Source organism: Ambystoma mexicanum, chromosome 3q (genome assembly GCF_040938575.1).
Source record: "Ambystoma mexicanum isolate Mex_15411 chromosome 3q, UKY_AmexF1_1, whole genome shotgun sequence".
Taxonomy (NCBI): domain Eukaryota; kingdom Metazoa; phylum Chordata; class Amphibia; order Caudata; family Ambystomatidae; genus Ambystoma; species Ambystoma mexicanum.
The window spans coordinates 780,112,637-780,140,130 of NC_090926.1; the positions used below are offsets into that span (position 1 = coordinate 780,112,637).

Sequence of the window (27,494 nt, forward strand, 5' to 3'; positions counted from 1 at the left end):
TGCTTCTACTCTCATATAAGGTGTGATAAAACGAGCAAGGAGTTTATGGCAAACAATGTTGAGTGATATTAACTCAGCAGTATACATTCCAGGACAATCAGTATTGGGAGTTGTTTGTGTAGAGCAATGATCTGGTTTCCCTGTCTGGGCATGTACATTACGGCTATCTGTGTTCTGTGTTGCTTCAGCTTGCCCAACGGGCCATGTGTTATGTATTTCATGTACGGAATTTAATTCCATTGTTTGTGTTTATCCCTGCTTGCTATATGTTCATTGTGCTACATGTTCACACGTATTAAGGTGTGTTTAGATAAACTGGGTGGCAGGTTAGGAGGCAGGATTAAGAGTACAATACACTAGGTGTTTATTTGAGTTTAGAATTAGACAGGGAGGGTTTTCCCTGTGCTTCTGTTTCCCTATCCAACCTAGGATTTTCCTAACCCTCTTTCCGGGGTTCCTAACTTCCCCCTACCCTATCCACAACCTCTCCCTAACTCCTCTTCCCCCATTGGCTGCCACGTGGTGTCCTGTGAATAGTATCAGGCGCCTGTGCCAACCACGGTGGGAGGGTCAAATTCATTCGGCTTCTGTTGTTCGGGGGAGAGTGTCGATTTCTCTTCTCCATTATTGTGTGCATTTGACAATTAGCATCTTACTCACAAACTCCCAACCTGCGTGACAGAGCTGAGCATTAAAAACAGCTCAATTCGGGAATGCAGTAAAGTTACAACTCGTGTATCCAACGGGCAAAATAGAGACCGTTAGGAACACGAGACGTTTTACACTGCGAACCGAGTCAATCAACACAGGGTGCAGAAAAGAACTTCTTACTTACTCTCACGGAGTCTGGAATGACGTATGGCTCCTATCGACCCGAATCACGTTCCTGGTCACCTGATCATCACGCGTGACGCGTCCACTTCATTTAAAGCTGTGGCTCGCGCTATGCAGCTACACCTAATTATAAGCATTAACTATGTGGCATACCTAAACTCTGACTGCTCCGTTCCTCATAGAAATCATTTATAATGCAGCCCAGCTGCAACCCAACCCAGCACGCGTGTTGTAAAATCACCCATTTTGGTTAGCGGCTGAACCTGGTGGCTGAACCTGGTAACACCACTCTGGACCCCAGCAGGGGATACCGCTCTAGCAGTATCCAATCTAACCTAACTATAGGGGGTAATAGTATGTCTCCTTATGCCACTAACCTGATATAACTCTCAGTGTGTCTCAATTACCTTTTCTTCCCAAGTAGCCGTCATATCTCGTCGGTTCCCATTGGCACCGCTACTTGCCATACTATATTCAAATCCCAAAGCCAAGTGTCTTTATCGCCGCCTATTCTGGAATTTGCTGGGTCATTCGTCAGCTCTGCTCTCCACCTGGTTGTCTGCGGTTGCTGGGCAGTTCTGGGCATCCAACCACGCAGTTTTGTCCTCTGGGGTTTCGAAGAACGGGCCTTGTTTTTGTAGTACACCTTCAGCTTCGCCGGGTACATCAACATGTATCTGTATCCCGCGTCATGTAGCCTTCTCTTGATTGTTCGGTAGTGTAGACGCCTCCTTTGTACCATGAAGGTGTAGTCAGGGTACGCCGTGACCGCCACTGATACTCTGTGCATCATTCCACCTTTCTGAAAGTGTTCCAAGATCTTGTCTCTGTCTCTATAGTTTAAGATCTTTGCGATGATCGGCCTCGGGGGAGCACCCGGCTGTGGTCTGCGAACTTGTGCTCTGTGTGCCCTCTCGACAGCGAACCCCTGGTTGAGCACCCTACCTGTAATCTCCTGCAGCAACATGGTTTCAATGTAGTTGGCCGGGTGCGAGCCCTCCTTGCCCTCAGGCAGTCCGATAATCCGCACATTGTTTTTGCGTGTCCGCCCTTCCACTTCTTCGGCTCTATCTTCTAAATTCTGCACCTGTTGTTTCAGTATATGAACCTCCGAGGCGGTCGTCGTGCAGGTAACCGTATTTGCTTTTACTTCTGTCTCTAGCACAGTCGTGCGCTCAGCCAAGGCCCTCACATCTTGACGCAATAAGTTGACATCTATCTGGACCGCGTCGATCTTGGATTCCAGCGTCGCCTTGAGATCTGCCACCGTCGCATCCAGCTTATTCTCACCCGACACCTTCAGATCGGCGATGGCGTGCAGGATTTGTTGGTACATGCGTGACGGTGGCCCTCTGTGTTTACCCTCTTCCGTTACCTGAGGCGATTTAGCATATTCATCCATCGTCTGCTACTTCCCTTTGTTTTTCAGTGCTTTATTGGCCATTTTCGGAGGTGTAGGTTTTCTTGCTTCCCGTGCCGGGATGGTGCCGTGGCCACAGCCGTTTGCACGCGGATATCTCTCCGAGTGGGGTGGGTCCCAGTTCCCTTCGCTCGTGTTCGGTGCTCCAGTGTCAGTAGGCTGTTTAAGTCCTGAGCTGGGGCCGCTTACATACGCCCAGACGGGGCCCCCAATAATCCCCTGCAGTATCCCAGGTCCCTGTGCAGGGGGACCCTTTATCTTCACCGCTTCCTACACGGTCTGCGTGCTGCGTGTCAGAGCGGCCGCCGCAGCTTTCCTACACAGCTCCTCCTTTATGCCTAGGGGGCTGATCCCAGCTATCTCATCCTAGCCACCGCACAGTTCTTGTCTCTGGGCCCTGCCCACCCCATCTATGGGGTCCAATTGTATGTGGCATAGTGGGGTGAGCCTTTTTAATGTCGCTCGGTCCTAGACCATATGAAGTACCTCCTCGGCCTTCGTCTCTACCTCTAACCGTAATGACTATCCAGTGTGGGTCTCAATATCCCACACCACCAGGTCCTTTCCGTCTTCAAGCGCCTGGGGGGCCTCCCACAGCTTTCGTTATGGCCACCTCTTGCAGGGTCGCGGTGTCTGGCTAGTGTTTTATCTCCCGTTGCTGTATTCTTGATGCGTAGTTATGCAGCTCCACAGGCTCACTTGCTGGTCAGTTTCTTGCTTCTTGGGTGCATTGCTTGTCACCCTGTGGCATGGCCCCCGTGCGCCTTTACACCTCACTCCAGAGCTTGCTTGTCCTGTGTGATTCTCTTGGTGCTTCGTCCTGGACTGCTGTGGTATTTACCAGCTGTTGGCCCTCATGAGCCAGGAGCGTCCTTGTCTAGTGGTTACCGTAGTGGGATACCACATTGGCTCAGTGGATCATTGGTCACACCTTCCCACGAGCGCCTGCTTGGCTTGTGAGCAGCACGAGATGATATGTATTGTCAGCTCTCCCCAGCTGGCTCAGGTCTGCAGTACCACAGCACTTCTTGTTCAGTAGCCAGGCCTCATTTAGTGCCCGGCTATACTGTTACGAAGTTCCCCAAACGCCGGGAGCGCCCGTGGCTCTTTGTATTCTCAGGCCATCTACGCGTCCTGCACGCCCCTCCCGGAGCGCTTAAGGGTGTTTGAGCAGCTGATGCGCTCTGATCCCCACTTAATGGAGGCCCCGAGCGGGCGCTCGCATTACCTTTGTGGCCGTCCCTCGCCACTCGCCTGGCGGTCTTCCGCCTCCAAGTTCCTCTTGGTCTGCAGGGTGATTGTACTGAGGCTGACTCGCTTCCAGTGCTCAGGCGCTCGTTCTCAGCCCCTCGCTCCTCACCGATAAGCTGATTTTCATTCAGTTGCATGTCGGCTACCGCAGCAGTCTTTGTTCTCTGCGCTGACCATTTTGTATCTCTGAGCCTGAACAGATACAAACTTTCAAACGCCCTCACAGCCTGTACCTGTCTTGTACATCTTCCGTATTCCGTCACAGCAGGCCCAGGGTTTCTTACACACAACGGTGTCTTTTAGGCAATAAACTCTGTCTGTGGGCATGTTGAGAGCACAGGATCATGCAGGATCAATCGGAGCAGCTCCGGAGCACGTCCTATTACATGGCCCTTAAGCAACGCCCCCTTACCATCTCTGTGATAACCGGGGTATCACTGATCAGCTCTGGCCTGGCTGAACTCCTTCCTCTCTGATCGACCCTCCCAGGTCCAACTTGGGTCCTTCCTCTCCTCTATCTCTACCTGTTGTGTTTCCCATGAGACTAACCTCTCTCCCTGGCTGTTCAACCAATACCTGGCACTTCTTGCCCACCACATTGCTGCTCTCTGACCCAACTTTCAGTGCTATGCGGATGACACTCAGCTCATTTTCAGGCTCCCTTCAGCCACCTCTTCTCCTTCTCTCATCTTTGACTGCCTGTCCGTCATCCAGGAGTGGTGTGCCACCAATGATCTCTGCCGTAAGACCGAGATTCTCCTCATCGGCACACCTGCTCCCTCCTTTCCCATCACTCTTTGGCCAGTCCCTCTTGGCCCTCTTCCTGCTCCCACCTGGGAGGTTTCAAACCTTGGGGTCTTCTTCGACTCCACACTTTTCTTCTCTCCCCACATCTCTGATGTCTCTAAGAAGTCACACAATGGTTGCACTTCCTCAGAGGTATTCTTCCTTTCCTCTCTTTCCCCCAAAAGCTCACTGTCTCCAAAGCTCTGGTTCTCTCCAGGCTGGACTACTGCAACAGCCTCTTTCTAAATCTGCCTGCCTCTACTCTCCGCCCTCTGAACTCATCCAAAACAGGACTGCAAGACTTGTCCTTGGCCACAAGCCCAGGGACCGTATCTCTCCAGGACTGAAATCTCTAAACTGGCTCCCAGTGGCGGCGAGGATTAAGTTCAAAACCCTCTGCATTGTCCACAAGACCTTCTGGGTCCTGGGACCACAATACCTTCAACTCTCTCTTCTTAAATACCTTCCTTATCGAGCTCTTCGCTCATCCACCTCCAACTCCCTCAGGATTAGTCGCTTCTCCAAGCAGCGAGCTGGTGGTAGATCTCTTTCTTCTGCTGGGACCTCCCTATGGAACAACCTCCCTGCCTCTCTGAAACTTGAGGAGAACCATGCCCGGTTCCGGAAGCACCTCAAGAACTTCCTCTTTCTCTCCTCCTCTCCCCTGCTGACCTCCTGGCTGAATCTGAAACTGCACTGGTCACCTGGTTACCCTCGGATCTCGGGCCCAGGCCCTCCCCCCCTGTTGCACACCTGCACTGCCCCCCTGGCAGCCCTTGCACTCGGGGACTGTTTCTGTATCCCTACAGCCCCTACTAGCACTTGACACCTGATGTCTGCACCTACCCTTGCAATTAGCACCAGCTGGCCGCACTTTTATTTATTGTCTTTATTTATTTTACTGTTATCCTATGTACTGCACTGCCCCCTCTCCTTAACCCCTGCACTTTTCCCCTTGCCCCCTCCCTTGCACTTGCACGATCTCAATATCACCTGGCCTAGTAGGATCGTTGTCTCTGTCTTCCCTCTGTTTCCGCTCCCTGGCCTCGTCGCGCCTTGAAACACTTGTGTATAGGCGTGTTATAAATGCCATATCAAATCATAAAGGATAGCCCCAATTGCCAAACCAGATGCATCAACTTCCACATAAAATGGCAACTCGGGATTGGGATGATGCAGGACTGGGGCCATAGATAAAGCCGCCTTCAGAGTCTCAATGGCCACCTGTGCTTCGGGATTGCAACAAAACGGGTTCTTAGCACTGGTCAAGACTGTCAAGGGTACCCCAATAGAAGAGAATGAGTGAATGAAACAACAATAAAAGTTTGAGAACCCAAGAAAAGACTTGAGGGCTTTGATCGTAGCGGGCACCTGCCAGTCCAAGACTGCCTTAACTTTGGACCGGCTCATCCTGATGCTGTGGTTTATCAGGTCATAGCCCAAGAACTCTACTTCCATGGCGTTAAACACACACTTCTCGGCCTTGATGTACAGGTGGTGCTCTCGTAATCGCTGCAAAACAGAGCGAACATGTGTGACATGTTGGTCAACAGAGGGGGAATAGATTAGAATGTCATCAAGGTAGACAACCACATATTGGTCTAGCACATCGTGGAAGACCTTGTTCATAAACAACTGGAACGTTGCTGAAGCATTGCACAAGCTGACGGGCATGACCAATTATTTGAATAACCCGTAACTGGTTTTGAAGGCTGTCTTCCATTTGTCAACCTCTTTAATGCGGACCAAGTTGTACGCTCCCCGGAGATCCAGTTTCGTAAACACAACCGATTAACCTAGCTGGTCGAGGAGGACCGATAAGAGGGGTAAAGGAGCCTGGAACTTGGCAGTAATAGCGTTTAAAGCCAGGTAGTCTATGCAGAGGTTACTTGGATGGCTGGATAAACCCCATGGTGAGAGCTTTATCAATGTAATCCTTGAGGACCCAGTCTTCCTGAAGAGTGAGGGAATACACCCTACCCAAAGGGATCTTAGAACCTGGGACTAAATCAATCGGTCAATCATAAGGCCAGTTTGGCGTTGGCGTCTCCGAGTTATCCTTATCATAGACGTCCAGAAATGTAGAATGCTCTGGTGGGCTAGCAGTCCTTGATACTGCCGAAATCAAACCGATAAGTGAAATTCTGGAGACCGTTGCTTGGCAAGGAGCCCTGGGGGAGATATCATGAGACTCCAGGCACTTGACGTTGCAGACGGGTGAAGGGAACGGAACCACTTGCGACACCAAATCAATAACAGGATTGTGTAGTTGAAGCCAAGGAAAGCCCAAGATGATCTTAACCTAGAGTGCCTTGATGAGGTTGAAGGTTATTTCCTCGACATGTCCTTCCTCCGTGCACATGTGGATGGATGTCGTCTGCTGAGTCACCACCCCTGAGACCAGAGCAGTAACGTCCATGGAATTCACCGCCTCCGGATGGGGTTTGGCCGTGATGGGAATGTCAGAGGTGAGAGCGTACTGGAGGTCCATATAATTCCTGGTGGCACCCGAGTCAATAATGGCAAGAGCTGAAAAGGAAGTCTAGGACGACACCGAAAAAACCACTGGAAGGTGGAATGGAACGGAGGGTTCAGTCACATGGGAGCCCAAGGATGGCAACCCGGTACAGGGACTCCTTCTATTGCCAGGTTTTGGCGTTTCCCGCCTTCATTACTGATTTCTTTGTACAGTCCTTGAGAAGGTGTTCTGAAGAGCCGCAGTACATACACAAGTTATGTGAACAGCGATATTCTCTTTCAGCAGGAGTCAACGGGCCACGAACGGCCCCGATCTGCATGGGTTCTGGCAATGGGAGCTGAGGAGCAGCTGATTCGAGGGGAGTGGTGACAGGTGTCGCAGGTTTTCTTTCACCCCTTCTCTCAGCTCTGCAGGCATCTATTTGCAGGACCAAGTCCAATAGTTCGCCAAATGCCGTAGGGACAACAGGTACAGTGGCCAGTGTGTCTTTCAGGTCCTCTGAGAGACCTTTGTAGAAGACTGCTGCTTTTTCTCTTCAGGCCAGTCGGTTTCGGCAGCCAACTGATTGAACCTGTCAAGGTAGGTCAACAAACTGGTTTTACCAGCCGCCCTTAGCGTGGCCCGCTAAAGGACCTCGGAATGCTGCGGTAAGGGGTTAACGGCACCAGCATCCTTATCGGCGCCGTTAACCCCTTACCGCCGCACTCGGAATGAAGCCCTATGTCTTTGTACCAATTACAAAACAATGGGGGTCATTATGAGTTTGGAGGTAACCATGGCACTATTAGCGCCATGGCTGCCTCCAAATTCGTGTCCGGGTTGTCGGAATGAGGACTTAACGGGTCATTCCAACCTTGGAGGACCCGGTAAGTCCCCATTCTGAAAACCATTCCCCATTCCCATTCAAGCCCCCATAGGGCTCAATGGGAATGGGTAAGGAGCTAATAACGGGCCCGAAAATAGCGGGCCCGTTATTAGCTCCATGGTCCCTTAGCGGCTTCCGCTAAGGGCGGCTGGTAAAACCAGCAGGCCTTAGTGGGACCCGCTAAGGGACCTCGGAATGCCGCTGTAGGGGGTTAATGGCACCGGCATCCTTACCGGTGCCGTTAACCCCTTACCGCCGCACTCGTAATGAGGCCCAATGTATAGGTCTTGCTGATGAAATGCTATATTGCAGTGAAATGCACAAGGGATGAAATTATAATTAGTTGACGATTATCAATTTAGTTGGCTGTCAACTCGAGTTTCGGGCTGTTAAGGTCTCCGGCAAACGCAGGGACCAGCCCTCTTCAGGACAATGTACATGGAGGCAAAAGGGTTTGTGTCTCCGAATGTTTTGATCAAACCTGCAAGTGGAAAGAAAGCCATGTGTCAGAGTTGGTGACCATGCTATGTTCCACTGGCCAAAAAGTATTTAGATAAAGTTCTATTTGGTGGTAACCAATCACCAAGTCACCCAGACAGTGAGTGAGAGACTGTGCTACTCCCTGGGACCACAGATGAGCATGTCAGTGCTGTATATATCTTGTGAGACAGTACTCAATTTAAAACGAAAAACTCACTTGTACAGGACACCTGTATTGTTCTACATTGAATGAACTGTGGGTCCGGGGACCAACATGCACATAGCCGCGTCAGTGTTTCAAATGGATGCGCGCGGTTTGTGGGGAGGGACAGCTGCCATCTAGGGTGAAAGGTGTAGTACACAGAGGACCACAGTGCTGGTTCAATACTTTCGTAATTTTGTGGCAACTGGAGTGTATGGCTATTGAGAAGAATAAAACACATTCTGTGCTATTCTTCTCATCCCATTTTGCGGTAAATGCGGCTACTTTCAGGATATTACTGCGTAGTTGAGAGGGGGTATCCTGGGCTAACACTGTCGAGGTATTCCTGGAAGCCGTGTACCTGTTTGTGAGCCACTGCTTGTGATTACACTCCTTTTCTGTCACATTACTTTGGATGCTGTCAATACATATGAAAATTAGGAGGTTTGCACTTCTTTTGCTGCACAGGACCTCAGAAATTCGGAGCAGCCCTAGAGTTAAAGCAAAAAGTTAATTGCCATGCATGTTATGTCCTGGTCTGGGGCACCCACACCAGGAGGACCAATGCTGGGGGCACCCAGCCGAAATACTGGGGGCACCCAGCAGACCATGGGATGTGGTCACGCAGCGTGTTGACAGACAGGGATCACCCTGTATGTGTCGGGAGCACCCAAAACAACATCTAGGCTGGGGGCACCCAGCCAACAGCTCCAGACTGGGGGCACCCAGTCAGCCCGTGAGCACACATACTCCTCCTAGGCCGGGGGGCACCCAGGCGGCAGCAGCAGTTAACGCCGGCGTTGCCCAGCAAGGGCACCGGCCTCCAGTGGTAGAGTTGCCTGACAGGGGCTCTACATCCAGGTCATGCAGCCATGGGGGACAGACAGCGTTGCCCGGCAGGGGCACTGTCACTTTGGAGGGCCTGGCAGGGCAGGCCCTCAGCCAACTACGCAGCACCAGCATGGTGCTGCTGAATAACGACACGGCACACCATGGTTTCTTTTGCTCTGTAGACTGAAGAGAGGGAAGTTGCTCATTACTTTTTATTAAGAAGAGTCACGTGGCTCCTGGCACGGGCTCCTGGGAGATACCATGCTCCCAGGAGGGGTAACCCATTACAATGCATGCTACCGTTTTTTGTTATTTTGGGTGCTGTGTATGTTTTAAAATGCAATTTCCAACCAACATTCCCCAAAAGTAGATACGGGAAATAGAGGGTTGCAAATGACACAGTATGGAACCGGTCAAACTGCAGGCTACTTTTTATGCATCTAAGCCTCTAAAGTGTCCTGAGAAACCATTTTCTAAAGTTATCCACCCTATTTGGAACTCATACTTGCCAACCCTACCGATTTAGGCAGTAGGAGACTGCTTTTTAAGCAGTCCTACCGCCTACTGACTTTCCTGTCAGCACTACGGATTTTACAGGCATGTCTGCCTGAGGCCCAGAGAGCATCCAAGGGGCATGTTAATGGCCCCTATCATCATTTTGATTGATGACAGGAGGCCAGGCCTGCGTGAAACAGACACTCCGCTCTGCCCTGTAGAGCCCTGGTCCAGCAGTCTAGTGTCAGAGCCGTCAGCGTAATGTGCTGTGAGATCCCGTGCCTCTCAGCTAGCTGCCAGCCAGGTGTCTTGTACGATTCCACTCTCTGGGGGTGAGCAGCTTTTAATTCTTCCGAATTCAGCTGAGCTCTGCTTCAGAAGATACTGAGTTTGCTAGCTGCTCTGCGAAACGCTGGTTGTCACAAGGTAACTACTTTTAAACTTGTATGTTTCCATGTTTTGGATCTTTGGGCTTCATTACGAGGCGGGCGGAGTGGGTTTAACGGCGCCGGTAATGGTGCCGGCACCGTTAATCCCATTCCACCCTATTACGAGGTTCCCTTGCGGGACCCGCTCTGGATGTCTGGTCAGACCAGACGTCCATTACAGGTCCCACGAGGTGACCAGGGAGCTAACGACGGGCCCGTTATTAACGGGCCCGTTGTTAGCGCCCTCCCCATTCCCATTGAGCCCTATGGGGGCTCGAATGGGAATGGGGAAGGTCTGGGTTCCCTGAAGGAGGAAATACCAGGCCCTCCAAAGTCGGAATGGCCCGGTATTTCCCCATTCAGGGAACCTGGACCCGAGTTTGGAGGCAGCCATCCCCTTATTAAGGGCATGGCTGCCTCCAAACTCGTAATGAGGCCCTTAATCTGTATGTGCATTGTATGCTTTGAATTTGTGCATCGTTGGTTATTTGTGATTTCAACTTCATTTTGAATGGGGACTTTTGTCTTCCGTCCTTTTCCATTTGTGTTTTGATTAATGCATTCACATTGTAGGGTTCTTATAGTGTGCTTTTGAGTATGCCGGGCTTGTATTGGTTAGTGTGTGCTTGCGTGTTTGTTTTTTTCTGCATGCATGTATTTCAACATTCACGTTGTTTTGTGTGTGCATTCGAGTTTATTTTGGTTTATGGTGCGCATTTGTGCATGTGTTTGTGCATGTGTGTGATTGTATCTCGTGCATTTGCATATGCTAGAGTTTATGTTGTTTATTTTCCCATGAGACTGGATTTATTTTTTAAGCGTTTGTGTAGATTTCTATTATGTATATACTTGGCCTGTTATGCTGTGCTCTGTATACATGTTTGAGACTATGGGCCTCATTAGGAGTCCGGCGGTAGCCGTGCCCTTATTAAGGGCACGGCTGCCACCCGTAATGATTTTTTACCGGGCCCATGGAATGGGCAATTACCGGGGCATGCCGACCTTGGCATACCCGGTAATTGGCCATTACATGGCCCGGTAAAAACTGATCCCCATTCCCATTTGAGCCCCATAGGGCTGTATGGGAATGGGGAGGGAGCTAACAACGGGCCCATTAATGTCGGGGCCGTTGTTAGCTCCCTGGCCCCCTCGCGGGACCCGGAAAGGACGTCTGGTTTTACCAGACGTCCTTTCCGGGTCCCGCGAGGGAACCTCGTAATAGGGCGGAGTGGGTTTAACGGCACCGGCACCATTACCGGTGCCGTTAAACCCATTCTGCCAGCCTCGTAATGAGGCCCTATGTTGTCACTTGACATGTGTGTCTGGTGAAGAAGTCCATCCCGTAAGGCCACAGTATGGCTACGGTTCACCCTTGAAAAAAATGTCAGCCCTCACAATCAGACACAGCAGTAAAGTCTGTGCCATAATAACACTCTGAAAATGTGTGCCCACCTCCTAGCACCCCACCAAGCCAGAAAAGTCTCGTCCAGCACAGCAGCCCCTGCAGCGCACTAATCATGGTCCCATCCTCCCCTGGACTCACACATCTCATTGCTCGTGGTTCAGTCAGCAAGGGCCTGGTCAGTGCTCTGTACTCAACGCAGCAGCTAATTCTGTTTTTTGAGTGAGGGACCAACGTCTTTGTTCTTGCCAATGCTGTCTGTATGGAGAGGGCGGGGTGTAATCAGTCCCCTTCCCCTTCATCATGTGCGCTTCCCTCGAGGCCCCATTCACTTAGCAGGAGAAAAGAACCATGTTATGTGATGCCATAAGATCAAAGTTCATGTCACATTTTCTGTGATGACATGTCCTATCATTTCATTGGGTCAAATTGATGTGACATCATTTCCTGTGATGTCATCATTAAGCTAATTACTATTTTTGAACCTTTAAGATTCCTACAGATTTTTGGTCACAGAATGTTGGAATGTGTTATGGCGCGTATTAATGGTTTGTAGGCATGCGCAAGCCATGTTCCGGCTCGCGCATGCGAGTTAAGATAAGTACAACCCCCGTCCTGTGGACCCAAAGTCCACATGCACGGTTCCCCATGGCTGCTCGCTTCTTTCCATGGATTGTATTGTGGGTCCCCTCTCGACGGGGCTGGTAGCTTGGCATGGAATGCCTAGGCACACAAATTCGTCCACGCGCCTATCTAGATCCGTAAACCATACCTTGGCTCTCAAACGAGCTTTCGTTTTCGCCGTGCCCTGATGCCCTTTGTGGGCTAGTTCGAATACTTTCGCCACCAGGGTGCGAGGTATGACAATTTGCCGTCCCCTCAGCATCAGTCCCTCTTCTGACATCGAGAGCTTGTTTCAGGCCTTCCACAGTGCCTGCAAGTCTTGTTGCGCCCCTGTCTCTCTTCTGGTGTTGTTGGCTAAAACTTCTTTCCAATCCCCGCTGTCCATGGCTGCCTGAATGATCTGAAACACCTCGTCATTTCTCAAAGCTATCACTATCTCTTGAATTGATAACGCCACGGGCATGGCCGCTTCCACGACATTACGAACCATTTCAAGGCATTCAACCACCTCCAGTTTTTCTTGTGTACGGCCAGCCCCTGGGTGACGAGACAAATAGTCAGCAGGATTGTTGGTGCCTGGTCGGTATTGTAGTTTTACCCCATATTCAATCAGTGACAACATCCACCGCTCAATCCGAGGGGGTGGCTTCAGCGGTTTGTGGTCTGTGATGACCACCACAGGTTTCCCCAAGATGTATAGTCTGAAGTGCTTACACCCCCACAGGATGGCCAGTGCCCTCTCTTTCAATCTGTGAATACCTTTTTTGCGTATCCGATAGAGCCTTGCTGTCATACGCGATGGGATGCATCTATCCTTGGGTATCTGCCTGTAGTAGCACCGCGCGCAGTCCTACTGGGCTGGCGTCCACCACGATCTCTGACTCCCTCTCGGGATTAAAGTACGCCATTGTTTCACTGTCTGTTATTGCAGTTTTAATGTTGGTGAACGCTTTCTGCTCTCTGGTGGTCCATGCCCAGACGACTTCGTTCTTGGTAAGCACCCTCAACGGCTAAGACAAAGACGCCAAATCCCAGATGAACTGGCCACAGTAGTTCACCATACCTAAGAAACTTCTGACCTCCGAGGGTGTTTCTGGGGCCGCTGCTTCTTGTATGTCCCGCACTTTCTCTGGGTCCGGGGATATGCCCCCTGCGTGGAAAATAAACCCAAAAACCTCAATTCGGTCTTTGAAAAACTCACATTTGTCCTTGTGTAATGTGAGACCTAGGTTTTTGATCCTGTCCAATGTCTTTTCCAGTCTTTTCATGTGTTCCGCTTCTGAGGAAGCAAAGACCAGGATATCGTCGCTTAAGTTTATGATGCCTTTTTGTCTGGCCAGATCAACTCGAATGCCGTTTTGAAAAACTTCGGCTGCTGATGATATGCCAAAACTTAACTGATAGAGTCCCTCATGGGTAGTGAAAGTAGTACAATAGCAGGACTCAGGGTGTAGCACCAACTTATGATACCCTGAACGGAGGTCCAATTTGTTAGGCAGAAACCTGTGCAGTTTCCTTAGGGACCACTGCAAAAGATTTAAGACTACAGGTGTTTGGCAGTAAACCCACTTGGTAGCAGTCTGTACCACACAGATTCACTTGGTAGCTGTGGCTGAGCAGTCAGACTTCCCTCAAGAAGAGTTAGGCAGTATACAGAGCATACAAAATAGGTACAGAAATACAGTAGTACAAGCAAACACTGACCAGAGCTTGGGTGTAAAAGTATATACTTATTTATTTAACACACACTTATAAAACACACTAGCACTAAATTGGTAAGATAAATTCAAAACACAATCACTATTACCATATGTACATCCCTGATTACTTGTTGGACAAGTCTTAGTTAACACCACTTATTTCCAGACAGAGGTGAGCGCTTAACGTCCGATGGCACTCCAACAAGTTAAATAAAAAGGGAGGGAAAAGCAGAATTATGGAAGCATACACACTAAATACGTTTTAAAGAACCACAGAAAGTTTACGAAGGCACAGTCTACTGGTGAGCAAGGAAGTTTAGGCGCCAGGCCACTTTCAAGGGAGCCGGGCGGAAGATGCCCAAGATCAGACAGTTACACAGAGTCTTCGAAGTTTGTGGAGGTAGTTCGAAAAAGGTTTAGTTCAGTGCAGAAAAGTTAGCTAAGGTGTCCCAGGCTAACCCAGGTTCGAGAGACGAGGATTTAATACACCCCGTTCAAACGGTTGCAAGGCGGAACACGGTACCTTAAATGGAGAGGATCCTCCAGCGAGGGCAGTTGTTCCTGGCAGCGGGTGCAAGTCGCAGCGTCGTCCAGAGGAAGAGAATGTCTCGTTGTGGAGGAAGGATGAAGTTCGTTGCACTGCCAGGGAAGAAACCAGCCGCGGAGTTCTCCGGTCCAAAGGTACTACCCTTTTGGTTCGCGGTAGTGGTGAAAACGTGGTATCCCGGTTGCCGGGATGCTTGGCACAGGCAAGGCGGCCACAAGATGCTCCAGGAAGGCGAAAAGAAGGTAGACTGGTTATCCCCAACAGTCGAAGGAAGAAGACTCTCCGGGCTGGAGATCTCCTCTGTCGTTGGGAAAAGTGGTGAGACGGTTCAGCAGGGCTCCACCGGTGGTGTCGTCATTGCAGGCCGGCTCAGCTTCTCCTTCCTAGGATTCTTAGGTCCTGTGGCGACTTCTGAAGTTCCAGTCCCCAAAGCCCTGCTTTTATGCAGCATACCCCCATTCACTCAGCCTAGCTGTCAATCAAACATGCTAAGTGGTGAGCCGGCCGGCTCACCACTTGGGCCAATCACACAAGAGTGCGACTTGAGTTACCAAGGTAACTCAGTCCAGGGTGCCTAAACCCCCCTCCCACACCCCCTGTGGTACCCAGACAGAGTGGCTGGCACTACTTTTGGAGGCTTCTGTGGAGAAGCCCGCCAAAAAGTGGAACAAAGGGCTCGACTTGGGTTGGAGTCACACAAGAGAACACAAATGCCATTTTAGAATCGAGTTCTGGCAAAAAATACCAACCGGCGAATTAATATTAAATAAATAAACCAGCGGTATGTTCGAGGTTATAAGAATTAAATAATGAAAGTTGGTAGCCTTGAACAATGTGAAAATCCCATAGAGATATATTCGCGGTCGAATATAAAAAGTAGTATCCACTGCCACCAGCCAAAACTCGATCAGGGGGGACGGAGACGTGCCCCCTCGAACAACAGACCCCGGGGCAATCGAATTGCCCCGACCAGTACGTCCACAATATGATGGTTTGTACTGGTTTCTGTTCATAATTTGGGACTAGCAAAGCCAATGGTGACTTTACATGCCCTGGGAGACAGTAGTCAGTCCCAGGGTATGGAGTTTATGTTGGGGGGTCGCTACGACACCCCTGGGTTACGGCACGGAGGGTGCTGTGTAACTCACATCAAAAAAACACATGAGACCCTATGGAGTAAAAGACCCCATAGCCCATAAAACACATGGGAAGTTAAAGGAACACCTCAAATCATGTCTAAGAGTGGGAGCAAAAGAATCTCACTCTTAGCAGGAGAGAAAAAAAATAAACCCCAAAAATCCAGCAAAGCTGCTGGGGGATTCACTAGGTTTGGGAAATTAGCCTTACAGAGAATTCTCCCTAACACAATTTAGAGTACACTCTGGCACCTTGGAGTTCGCCCACTATATCATCCAATGTCGGCGTGATGTGCCTCTCTCGTTTAATTTCCATATCAGGCAGCCGCATATCGACACAAATGCGTACGGCCCCAGGCTGTTTGGGTTTCAGCACTACCACAATCGGGGACACCCATGGGGTGGGGCCTTCTGCCTTTTCGATAATGTCCATATCCACCAAACCTTGTAATTCTTTTTTGACTTGCGCCCTTAGGTGAAATGGTATTCTCCTGTGCTTTAGTGCCGTTGGCCTCACCGACTCGTTGACATGGAGACTGATGGGGTCCCCCTTGAGCTTGCTCACACCTCTGAAAATGTCTGCATAGCGTTCCATGAGGTGATCAATGTCTGTCTGGTATACTGACATAGCGAAATGGACAATGTCCAGTGCCTCTGAGGCCGCACAGCTCAGTAGTGAATGGGAGCTCACTTCAGTGACAAAGAATCTGGCCTTTATAGTGTCCTGTCAGTGGGCGACGGACGCCACAAATGCCCCCTTTATTGGAAGGGGCGTGTCTCCCCCAAAGGTGTTAATTGTTGCTTTGGTGCCCTCAAGCCCCGGCGGGCCTGGTAGAGCCTCATAATGTTCGCCGCTAAAACACAGACGGATGCTCCCATGTCAATTAATTCTGGGGTTGGGTTACCCCGATGTTGACCATGCAGGTAGGTTGTCTCCGCTTCCTTGTGCCCGACGCTATATTGGATATGAAAAATACTTCCTCTTCATCCTGCTCTTCTTCCGCGATGTCCAGTTCTTGTAGACCTTGTTCTATTGCCGCAACATTTTTTGATTTTCTTGGATTACCACTGCCAACCCTTGCTGGGCCCCTGGACGTGGCCCAAATTCTGGACATGCGTGCATATGAGCTGGCGGAGAGCAGGAGAGCTCAGATGGACGCAGCTGTCCGTCCAGGGAAAAGTGAAGAAGCTTTTGCCATAGGTCGATCAGCCCCTACAAAGCCGCTGTGAGGTCAGAAAAGGCCTGAAGGTTCTCAAAATTCCGTGTCGCTGCCCTGCACACTCTTGCGTAATGTCTGGCACGCTACATCTGCCACATACTCTTATCTTCGCTGGACACTCACCATAGTAGTGGCATGAATGCGGGCTGATGGAATTTTGAGAACCTTCAGGCCTTTTCTGACCTCACAGCGGCTTTGTAGGGGCTGATCGACCTATGGCAAAAGCTTCTTCACTTTTCCCTGGACGGACAGCTGCGTCCATCCGAGCTCTCCTGCTCTCCGCCAGCTCATATGCACGCATGTCCAGAATTTGTGCTAGCGTTAGGCCAGGCTCACTGAGAATCTGTCTTCTCAGCTTCCATGAGCTGCACCCTTGAATAAGTTGGTTGCGTACCATGCCTTCCTCATTCTCCCACCTGTAGGTGCTGCCCAACTGTCTTAACCTCCCGCAGAACTGGTCCAATGACTCATCCTCCAACTGCTTCTCCGCACACATGACAAAACTGTCATAATCCATGTTTGCTAGAAGTAGGAAATGATTTTGTAGGGCCGTCTTGACAGCCGCATATGTCGTCGCCTACGAGTTCAAAGATTCAAAAATCCGGTGCACCTCCGATCCTGCCGAATAGAGCATAGTTGGCACCTTTGCGTCATCCTCCGTCTCACTGGTGGCTCTAAAGAACATTTCCATCTTCTTTACCCATAACAACCATTTCGGCCGAGCTTGGAAGAGGGCCCTGAAAGGTCAAATTCTGGCATAGGTGCCAAAGTACCTTGTTGTCTGTGTGGCACTGGTGCTGGAGTAACAGCAGCATCATCCTGTTCTCTCATGCTGTCAGACCGCACATGCACCCCGGTTTAGTGTGTGAGGCCGCAAGTCTGTCCCCTTCTTGCGATGACGCACTTCCCACTCACTTGACTCTTCAGTGTGCAATGCTTAGGTAGCACCTTCTGCTGGGGTTCCTCACAATGGCAGGATCAACACTTGTTGCCGCGGTCTTCACAGTTGCAGGATTAAGGTACAATGTGATACCAAAACTTCACTTTAAATGTCGTAATCATAGCCATTGGGTCCGATAGTCATGAAGGTTCCAAAAATTGAGTTCTGACGTAACACGATCAGTGCACGAGCACACTGTCGGGCCGCAATCGTCGTGTTAGATGTGCCAAAATGGCGGCCAACTTGCCGCGTGGGAATCAGAGCTACGGAGCGTGTTGGATCACCTCATTCCGGGTTAATAATGTCCTCTTGAGGATTCCGCCCACCCCACTTAGCACTTCCCTCGTCGCCAATGTTGACTTTGGTGATTGTCCCAGGCCGCCCCTCACTTCACACACGCACCTGTCGTAATAACACTCAGACACGTCTGCTCTGTTCAGGGTCCTGGCGGCGAATGCTGCCTTCCGGTCCAGGTACCCGGAGATCAAGTTGGTGGAGTCTATGGCGTGCGACCATACCATATTAGCTCTGGAGAAAATGTTTGCCACACATGGTTTTCCATACGAACTTTGCTCGGACAATGGCCCGCCGTTCCAGGGGCAGCCATTTGCCAAGTACATGGAGGACCGTGGCATCAGACAATCGAAAAGTGACACCTCTCTGGCCAAGAGCCAATGAGGAAGCAGAAAGGTTCATGCGTACATCAAACAAAATATTCCGTATTTCACTGAATGGAGGAGGGGAGTTACACTAGAACTTGTTTGAATTCCTGAAGGCATATAGGGTGACCCCCGCACCAATCCACGGGGGTAGCGACGGCCGAGGCACCTTTTAAACGTTGCCCGAGAGGTCTGATACCTAAGGTGGAGGGAAGAGTACCTGGTATTATTGACAATGATCGCGTCTGAGAGGAGCAGTAGGCAAGGAATGAGAAAGAAAGCAGCCGAAGAAATCTACAAGGCAAGGTCATCGCTGTAGGAGACACAGTACTGATACGAAACAGACATCCAGAGGGAAAGATGTCCTTCACGTATGAACGTCAACCCATGGGGGTGACAGATGTGAATTGCATGTTCGCCCACTTCTGTTCCATTTTTTGTAAGGACAACAAAGAAAGCCTTTTTAATGCAAAAATAGTGCTCTTTTTGCTATACTATATCATTCCTGCCTCCTTAAATACCCAAATGGAAGTCAATGGGAAAACTAAATGTTCTACTCATCTCAAATCGTCAATCTAAAGTTACTTCAAATGTTAGCATGTGTGCCTTTTCAGATACGCTCTCCAAATACAAGTGTTGGGCCATCCTAACATGTCCTCCGCAGGCACGCTCCCGCGCGCCCCACAAGCCCCCACCCTCCATCTAACCCGCCGTGCGCGCACACGAACTTCCCTGTAGCCAATGGAGAGGGGAATCTGGTTCACAGGGCGCGCACGCAGATAGACGAGTGGGGTTGTTGATAAGCGCGTGCGGCCGTGCGCGCTCCCGCTCCCTTTCAGGCTCGCCCGGCTCCCGCTCACCCTCCTTTGTGCGTCTTAGTCGGCCCCCCCCTTTGCATCGATTCCATTACCATTTCGAGTACCCCAACTCCCGGGACATGGCGGACGAGAAGCCCAAGGTGAGCGCGTAGAGTAAGGGGGGATGCTTAAGGGGGTAGGAGCTGACGGGTGGTGCAATGGGCTACGTCTTGAGCCGGGCGGGAAGGGGGTCTGAGGCCTGTAGCTGTGCCAGAGCAGCACTGGCCCGTGGTAAAGGCTCACGGTAGTTGCTATCCAAGTCTTGGTATCGTTGGTGGATCTGTGTACACGCGGACTCATCATGGTGGTGGGGGCTTGTGCGGGAGGCAGGGGTGGACTGGCCTGTTTGCTGGTGGGGGTTGGTCGTAGGAGGGGCCACCGTGTACACGTGGACTTCAGAATGCCCTCACACGCACTCACGGATGGGGGTGGCGTTCCTCATGGTAAGACCGAGTGTGGTGGGAGAGAGGCGTGTGGGATCCAGGTTGAGTAATTAAGGCACACACTTGCCATCGGTTCTAGGACCGTATTGTACTATTGATTGCTGTACTACAATGCCTTAGTGGGTCAAATGTTGAGGGCAAGTGTTAGGAGTAACCGATTATTTCTACTGTCGGTGGATGACTAGTTGTATTGAGTGGGTGACCACCCCGAGTAGTAATGGATATAGTTCATTAGTGGGTTCTGGTTGTTGGGGAAGCAAACTGGTTCTTTGGGGGTTCTAAATATTAGGATCAGCCCACGAGCGTTTGAGAGGTGGTATTCGGCAGTGGTGGTAAGATGTATTTTGTTAGCCTTTATACTGCTGACAGTTCAACGCGCTGATACAAGAGGAGAAAAGGGAGGGAAACGGGGTAATGGGGAGCCGCAGGTGACACTGGGAGGCCACAGAGGGCTGCCCGTATAGTTGGTGATTCTATACCTCTGTTCTGGTGGCCATCCGTTTTAAATCGCAGAGGATTAAGTGTGTAATTCACCGGGTGTGGGGCTTTTTGAACAGTAGTTATAACGAAGTGGACAGTGTTAAACCGAGTACTTGTTGCCTTGCGTTGTGTGTAGGGGGTGTGGGGCGGTCTACTAAAATTGCTTCTCTTCTTTGATAAATGTAATAGTAAAGCTTGTATGAAAGATACTACTATCCTGGGTTCTGTTGATGTTACTGCAACCTTCCTGTGGTTCCATCTTTCACCTAGCGGTAGTTGAACACATGCAGCTCCAACAGAGTAGTGGTATTTGGATTGTGTGAAAGTATGATTACTTTCCCCCATACATTCGGTGGGTTCTTTGCTCCCGGTCAGTGTTTGACTTTGCTATGACGAGTCTTGTTGCAGAGGTCTGGCTCTCTTGGAACTGACGCTTTTACTGTCATGGAGTTGGTTTAACCCTTATGTGCTATGGGAGTCTTACGCCTAAATTCCCTTAATGAATCGTAGGCCCCGCCCACTTCCGTAGTTTGCGGGGGTACGTAATCTGTGTAATACGAGGAGTGTGGCCAAAAGGTCCCATTATCTGAGGTTTTCTGTTTAATTCACTTGCTGATTGGAATTTGCCAGTGGCACGTTCGGTTTGCGTCCGTTAGTGACTAAATGTTTTATCTTCAAATCGGTTGATTCGTGCCTTCCTTCTTTTTTTTACACAGGAAGGCCTAAAGACCGAAAACAACGACCACATCAATTTGAAAGTGGCAGGACAGGATGGCTCTGTGGTGCAGTTTAAGATCAAAAGACACACACCGCTTAATAAACTAATGAAAGCCTACTGTGAACGACAGGTAAAGACTATTATGAATGTCGGGAGTATTGGTTGGGCTTTCTATAGTGGTCAAGGCAGGCCATCCAAGCTCGCTTGTCACTCGCGCTGGGGAAATATGATCTTTGTATGCCCTGTAAGTGATCATGATCTTCCGTACATGTTTTTTTTTTCTGGTGCATGTCGGGCATTCTCGGGGCCAAGATTATGCATTTCCCTACCCACCCAATAGGGGGGACGGAAAGTGTAATCTTTGCTCCGTCGGCAGTGCCGCAGCTTAACTTGCTCGATCAAGTGCCGTTGTGGCGACCATGGACTAGTGAACATACATGCTGCATGTAATTTTCACAACTGCCCCATATTGAAAACTTAGTTTTCGTTTCGCTGAGATGGCACACAATGAGAAGGAAACCAAATGCATAGCTTTCACGAAGCGCACACTGCATAATCTGTCAAGAAATCTGATTTTTTGACTCGACTTGGTACATTCCTAGTTACCCATACCTTTAATTTTATCAGTGTTCTAGAAATTAGAAGGGTATGGATGGGAAAGCTTTACATTTATAACCCACCAGCATTGTGCTGAGCAGTCAATTGCTAAGGACACAGCCATATATTGCCCATGGCCATTCTGCCCTTGTAGGTAGACAATCATCTCTGTAAAACCATTGTAGGTTCGCTTGTATTTGCCCTCCCCACAAGTGTTTCAAGGCACAACGAGGCAAGGGAGGGCGGACAACAATCCTACTAGGCCAGGTGTCATCCAGATCGCACAAGTGCAGGGACAGTGTAGTACATGGGAGCAGATAAGTAAAGTAACAGCCAGCATGTGGCAAGTGCATGGGTAAGTGCAGACATCTGGGGTCAAGTGCTGGTAGGGGGACTGTGGGGTTACAGAAACAGACCCCAAGTGCGGGGGTTGCCAGGTGGGTGGTGCAGGTGTGACGCTGGTGGAGGCGGAACCTGGGCCCGAGATCGGAGGATGTCCAGGTAGCCAGTGCAGTTCAAGTTACAACCATGGGGTCAGAAGAGAAGGCAGAAGCAAAGGGAGGTTTTGAGGAGCTTCCGGAACCGGAGATGGTTATCCTCAAGTTTAAGGGAGGCTGTTCAGAGGTAGGCACCAGCCGGAGGAAGAGATCTACCACCAACTCATTGCTTGGAGAACCGACTGACCCTGAGGGAGTTGGAGGCGGATGAGTGAAGAGCTCGAGAGAGAAGATCTTTAGGAAGAGAGTTGAAGGCTCCAGGTGACCTTGTGGACAATGCATGGAGTTTTGAACTTAATCCTCGCAGCCGCTTGGAGCCAGTGCAGAGTTTTCAGTCCTGGAGAGATACGATCCCTGGGCTTGAGGCCAAGGACCAGTCTCGCAGTCCTGTGCTGGATAAATTGCAGAGGGCGGAGAGTAGAACCAGGCAGATTTAGAAAGAGGCTGTTCCAATAGTCCAGCTTAGAGAGAACCAGACCTATGGAGATAGTGAGCTTCTGGGGGGAGGAGAGGAAAGGAAGAATACCTCTGAGGAGGTGCAGCTGGTAGTGTGACTTAGAGACATCAGAGATGTGAGGAGAGAAGGAGTGTGGAGTCTAAGATGACCCCAATGATTTTAGCCTGGCAGGTGGGAGTATGAAGAGGGCCAAGAGGTCGGCCAGAGAGCTACAGGAAAGGAGGGAGCGGGTGTGCCAATGAGGAGAATCTCAGTCTTACTGGCATTAAGGCAGAGGTAGTTGGCGGTGCACCACTCCTGGATAGCAGTCAGTCAGAGATGAGGGAAGCGGAGGAAGAGGCCGAGGGTAGCCTGAAAATGAGCTGGGTGTCATCCGCATAGCACTGAAAGTTGGGGCAGAGAGCGGCAAGGAGTTGAACAGCCAGGGAGGGGAGGTTAGACCCCTGGGGGACACCACAGGTAGAGAAAAAGATGGCTATGTTGTATCAATGTGCCCTAATGTTTATATGTACTGCACTTTGGCAAAAAACGCTATAAATGCATTAAACGGGGATCAAAATGGTTGTGGGTTATTTGTCTTCTGCTTTTAGTTTAGAAGATCCTGGTAAACTCAAGTCTGCAACAAAGGTTTGAGTAGCCAGCCTCGAAGACAGTCGGTGCTATACAAATAAACACATGACCGTATACTAAACACCCTTTGGAAATTCCAATACACATTTATACTATCGTCCTTATATAGTGGACGAACACAAATCCATTCTAATGTAAGCATTTAGCTCTGCCCTAACGCCCTATGCCTGTAAACTCGTTCTCTGCTTTCCCTCCCTCTTCACCATGGCTCGTGGTATTCTACCCAGCAGAGTATACACTGGTGACCCAGGGACTTGTTGCAATGCACCTTGGTCAAGGAAGGATGCAGTGCTTTGAAATAACTACAGCGGTAATTCAGAAAAGCAGAGTAACACAGTAGTGCTTAGCCGAACTTCGCATTACTGGGCTGCGACACACAATTACGTCTCTTTCCTGATTTAAGCATTTCCAATTGCAGGGACAAAAAATTAAGCTACCAGACCATTAAAAGCAACATCAGCAGCTTTACAAATTAATACAACTGCATGGATGAAAAAAAGGAGTTAGCTAGGTAGGGTACTATTACAGGCAGCATTTCAACTTTTCAGCTCCTAACTTACACAGAAGCCCAGTTTTTCAAAAAATGTTTAAATCTATGCACTTGGAAGCAGTTTTGTTAATTTTTCAGGGAGGTTTGCATTCCATTCTCACCTTTAACTTGTTCAGCGTGGGACGGAGGTATGGCAATGTTGCATCACTTCTACATTAGTTGCACAGTTAGGCGCGACTGAGATTTTTACAGGCTTGTGTTATGCTTTAAAGCACATGCTGCAACTGTACTGCCATGTGCCGTGCTACTGGGTGCTATACTGTAGGGCATATACAGCAGCTGCCGTTGGGGGCCAGTGGCGGGCATTTGTACTGCCTTGTCTTTGTATGTCTCTGCACTGTTACCACCATTACATCGGTGACTGGTGTTTCAAATAAGCAGTAATTAACATAAAATACAAAACCTTTTGCTATGAACATATTCTCGTTATCTTTTTCATGTTGCTCCCATCACCATACCTGCCTACATTGAGAGGAGCAAAAACCCGGAGATTTGCGTCACCCAAGTTCAAAAAACACGTCTACAAAGAAACAAGAGCTTTAAAAAGGGTAGTTTTCCCCAAGCTAACAATTGCAACAGAAACGGGAAAACCTGTTAAACTTTGTTTTTTACTTGCTTCACAATGCCTTGCTTTCCCTTAAAAGTGGAATGTAACTTTATACACAATTTTCCGTATTCGGTCGTGTTTATATAAATTGACAACGAGACCCCTGGATTTTCAGGGACCTGCGTGCAATGTTCAGTGCCATCAACCAGTTTGCAGAAACGTGCATATTTGCATGGTTTTCGCGCTCGGGCAGCAATATCCCTTATGCAGGAAGAACGTTTACAGCTCATTTGTAAAGTGGTGTCTGAACAGCCAAACACCCAGAGACTCCATGCTCTTCCTCGGAGACCCGCAGAAGAGCATAAAAACCCAGTCCCTGGGCTAAACCCAAAGGTTAGCCAGGCATGCTCCTCACCCCTGTTCACCTTTAGTGCTTTGTGACAGCCCGAGAGCTTTTATTAGCTGAGATAAGGAACCAATGTCATGTGCCTCCAGTCTTCATTGAGTATATTCCTACTCCTCCCCTTGGCATGCTGGCCTTGCTGACCTATGGGCAATCGACCGTTAGACATTTTCGCTTCAGCAGTGCCGATTGGATGCTCTGTTCTTAAGGGCCGGACATAACAGGGCAGGACATCTGGATGGGAAATAGTTGGCCTCTGACGGGGCAACCCAGCCTATTCCCCTGCGAAATAGCAACGCAACCCCGCTCGAGGTCGAGTGGGATTGGTAATTAGAACGCACTTTAGAAAGAACTAGTCGTTCGATCGAGGCAAAAATGATTGCATGTAGCACCTCAATTGTGCCAAGCCTTTGACGTTTTCCTGGAGGAGGTGGTATTGTGGCTTCCAAGGTTGGAAGCAAAAATCCTCTGATCATAACTCTGCCTTCTTGGAGCGTTCCCATTCCCATTGAAGCCATAAGACTCGAACTAGGTTTATCCTCTCCCTTTGGAAATTCTCAGCCTGTAAATTCTGGGCAAAATGCATTTTAGCTACCTATGAGGGGAGCCTTAAGTCTGGCCGTTACACACTAGTAGATTTACCGAGTGTGTGTGGTTGAAGGAACGCAAGGCTGAGCAAAAGCGTTTTAAATTTTGTTTTATTTTTTAAATCTAGTGTATACACTGCCTGAATCGTGGCTGGACTTGAACCTTTTAAAATGGAGAATGGTGGACCATCTGGCTAAACTCCATAGGTACGAGATTTACTCGCATCACGGCTTATCTATTGATCAAGCAATGCATTACCTTTTTAAAAAGTTCTGCTTACCTGCACTTCGATCAGTCCGCTTATACTCTCTTCCTGTACTAGAAAATACAGGTGCTTGGGTGGGCCATAATTCTGATCAATTCCGGTCCATGATTTTTGGTGCAGAGTCCCTAGTGATGGACACGGCAGCTTTTCACATATGGCAGTTGGTGGCTGGAAAGCTGTCACTTTATTTTTAATGCACACTAGCAGTGGATTTTATTGAGAATTAATTTATGATGGTATTATAGTATAACCCAAAGGTCCTAATGCACAGATGGACCAGTGAAGCATTGTCGGAGCAAATCGGAAGTGGCTGAATTATTTTTGCGCAACCGAATCCGTCTGGTTACTGTGTAGCTTGACACGCCCGACACATATTCTGCCAGTTGCTGGGGCCATTCCTCTAATATGCTCATAGGGACTCTCTGGTGGTGTCCCTGCTGTATCTGTCATACATTTGCGCTGGGCTTCACAGTGCCAGTTCCTCAGGAGTTGGTTGGTGTAGAGAAGTATGGCCCTTGCAGCGTGCCAGCAAATTATTTCAGCAGAACAGAGTGAGTTTGGTGAGTACATTGATCCCGGACTGCGCAAAGTAGAGAGTAGCTCTGAAGTCTTGAAGACCCTGCCGCTAGGGGGTTTCGGTGAATGAGCAGCAGAGAAGTGAAATTGACTCCCACAGTAAAGGGAGTGTTCCCTTCAATTAGCAAGAGTTATCATCTGCTCTCTGACCAACAGGCTTATAAAAGTCATTGGTAAACCTCAGACAATACAATTGTCAGCTAAAAAGTAATTTGAAGCGTGGACCAAAGCACGCCACTGAAGATTGCAGCACCGCCGTGTAAGTGAGCAGTGCCTTATAGTGCTTGCACTTATTTGGGAAAGACGAGAAGCTCTGCAGCCAGAGCTATCTTTTCAGAGCCTATTGATTTCTGTGGCACCTTACCCTCGGCAAGCACTTTAAATAAATCCCAAAAGTGAGAACTGCATTAATTGATGCGATAGTTTGGTGACGCTGTCTTGACATATACAACACAATGGCACATTTATATACACTAAAGTCAGCGATGTCTGATATACCAGGGAATTTGCAACTTAAATCCAACAAGCCTCTGTTAAAGAAATTAAATTCAAAAGAAAGTCAAGCAGACTATTTTGAATGCGAGTGTGTGCTCACAAAAATCGGAATGACAATATATGCGTAACAAATCCCGCTCTAACAAAATGACTCCAAATCCCTCTAATGGGGCAAATTGTTAAACGACAAATGATGGAAAGTGACCACGATTTGGCAATAAATCACATTTGATGGACCAAAAAGAATAGAAAATCAAATGTGGAGACCTGTTGAGGTTGACCCTAGCAGGGGTAGACTCCGTCTGAAGGATAACAATATCAATATTATAATTGGGGGAATATCGTGAAATAATGGCTGCTAACAGTGTTGAATATGCTCAGCTACTGAATCGGTTCAAGGAATGCTCACACGGTCTTCGAAATCAAGCCTTTCTTCCAAAGCTTTCTTATGACATGATATCAAAAAAGAAAACAAGAACTCTGTAGAGAGTTGACAAAACAAATAAATATATTGATGGAAACATCCAGATCAACAGAAAGCAAATCATATTAAAATTGGTTGCTCGCGCATAAAGGAGTAGTTGCAGAACCAATTATGATAAAGTTTGGCAAACAGAAATTCTCGTGAATTTTGGAAAATCATAAATGATGAAGGCGGTAGCCAAAAATCACTACAAAACAATATGGTTACAGAATAACAATGGGTAATGCACTTTGGTCACCTATGAGCAGGGAGAGGTGGAAGAACTAATGTGGCAAACAATAGATCAACAGAAGCTTCAATTTGACAGAGGGTATCTTATTGAACATCAAAAATATTAGTTCAAGGGCCCCCGACCAGATGGGCTTACTAATCACATCCTCAAGCAGAATCCGGAGACTTGGGCACCGCTTTGTACTCTTCTGTTAACAAAAATGCATTGTGAAAAAACCAGTCCTGCAACTTGGACGTTGGAAGAAGGCAATAGTGGTGCCCATAGTCAAAAAAGACAAGAGTGAATCCCTCAGACTATCGCCCAATTGCGTTGCTGGATGTGTTGGGTAAGATCTACGCCACCCAGCTACAACTACTACTGTCCTCTTGGATAAGAA

At 49.0% G+C, this 27,494-nt stretch overlaps 1 protein-coding gene across 3 annotated transcripts in view; it reads left to right on the forward strand.

Moving 5' to 3' along the window:
- Positions 1–19,083: 19,083 nt before the first annotated feature.
- Positions 19,084–27,494, forward strand: part of SUMO2 (small ubiquitin like modifier 2) — a 41,237-nt gene continuing 32,826 nt past the window's right edge. Inside the window, exons 1-2 of one of the 3 annotated variants that reach the window (XM_069654823.1) lie at positions 19,084–19,257; positions 20,808–20,927. In XM_069654823.1, coding sequence (XP_069510924.1) covers positions 19,237–19,257; positions 20,808–20,927 — 141 coding nt within the window. In that variant the 5' untranslated portion in view covers positions 19,084–19,236. Of the gene's footprint in view, positions 19,258–19,558; positions 19,600–20,795; positions 20,928–27,494 lie in introns of those variants that run through there. The other 2 variants (XM_069654824.1, XM_069654822.1) reach the window with 2 other exon arrangements.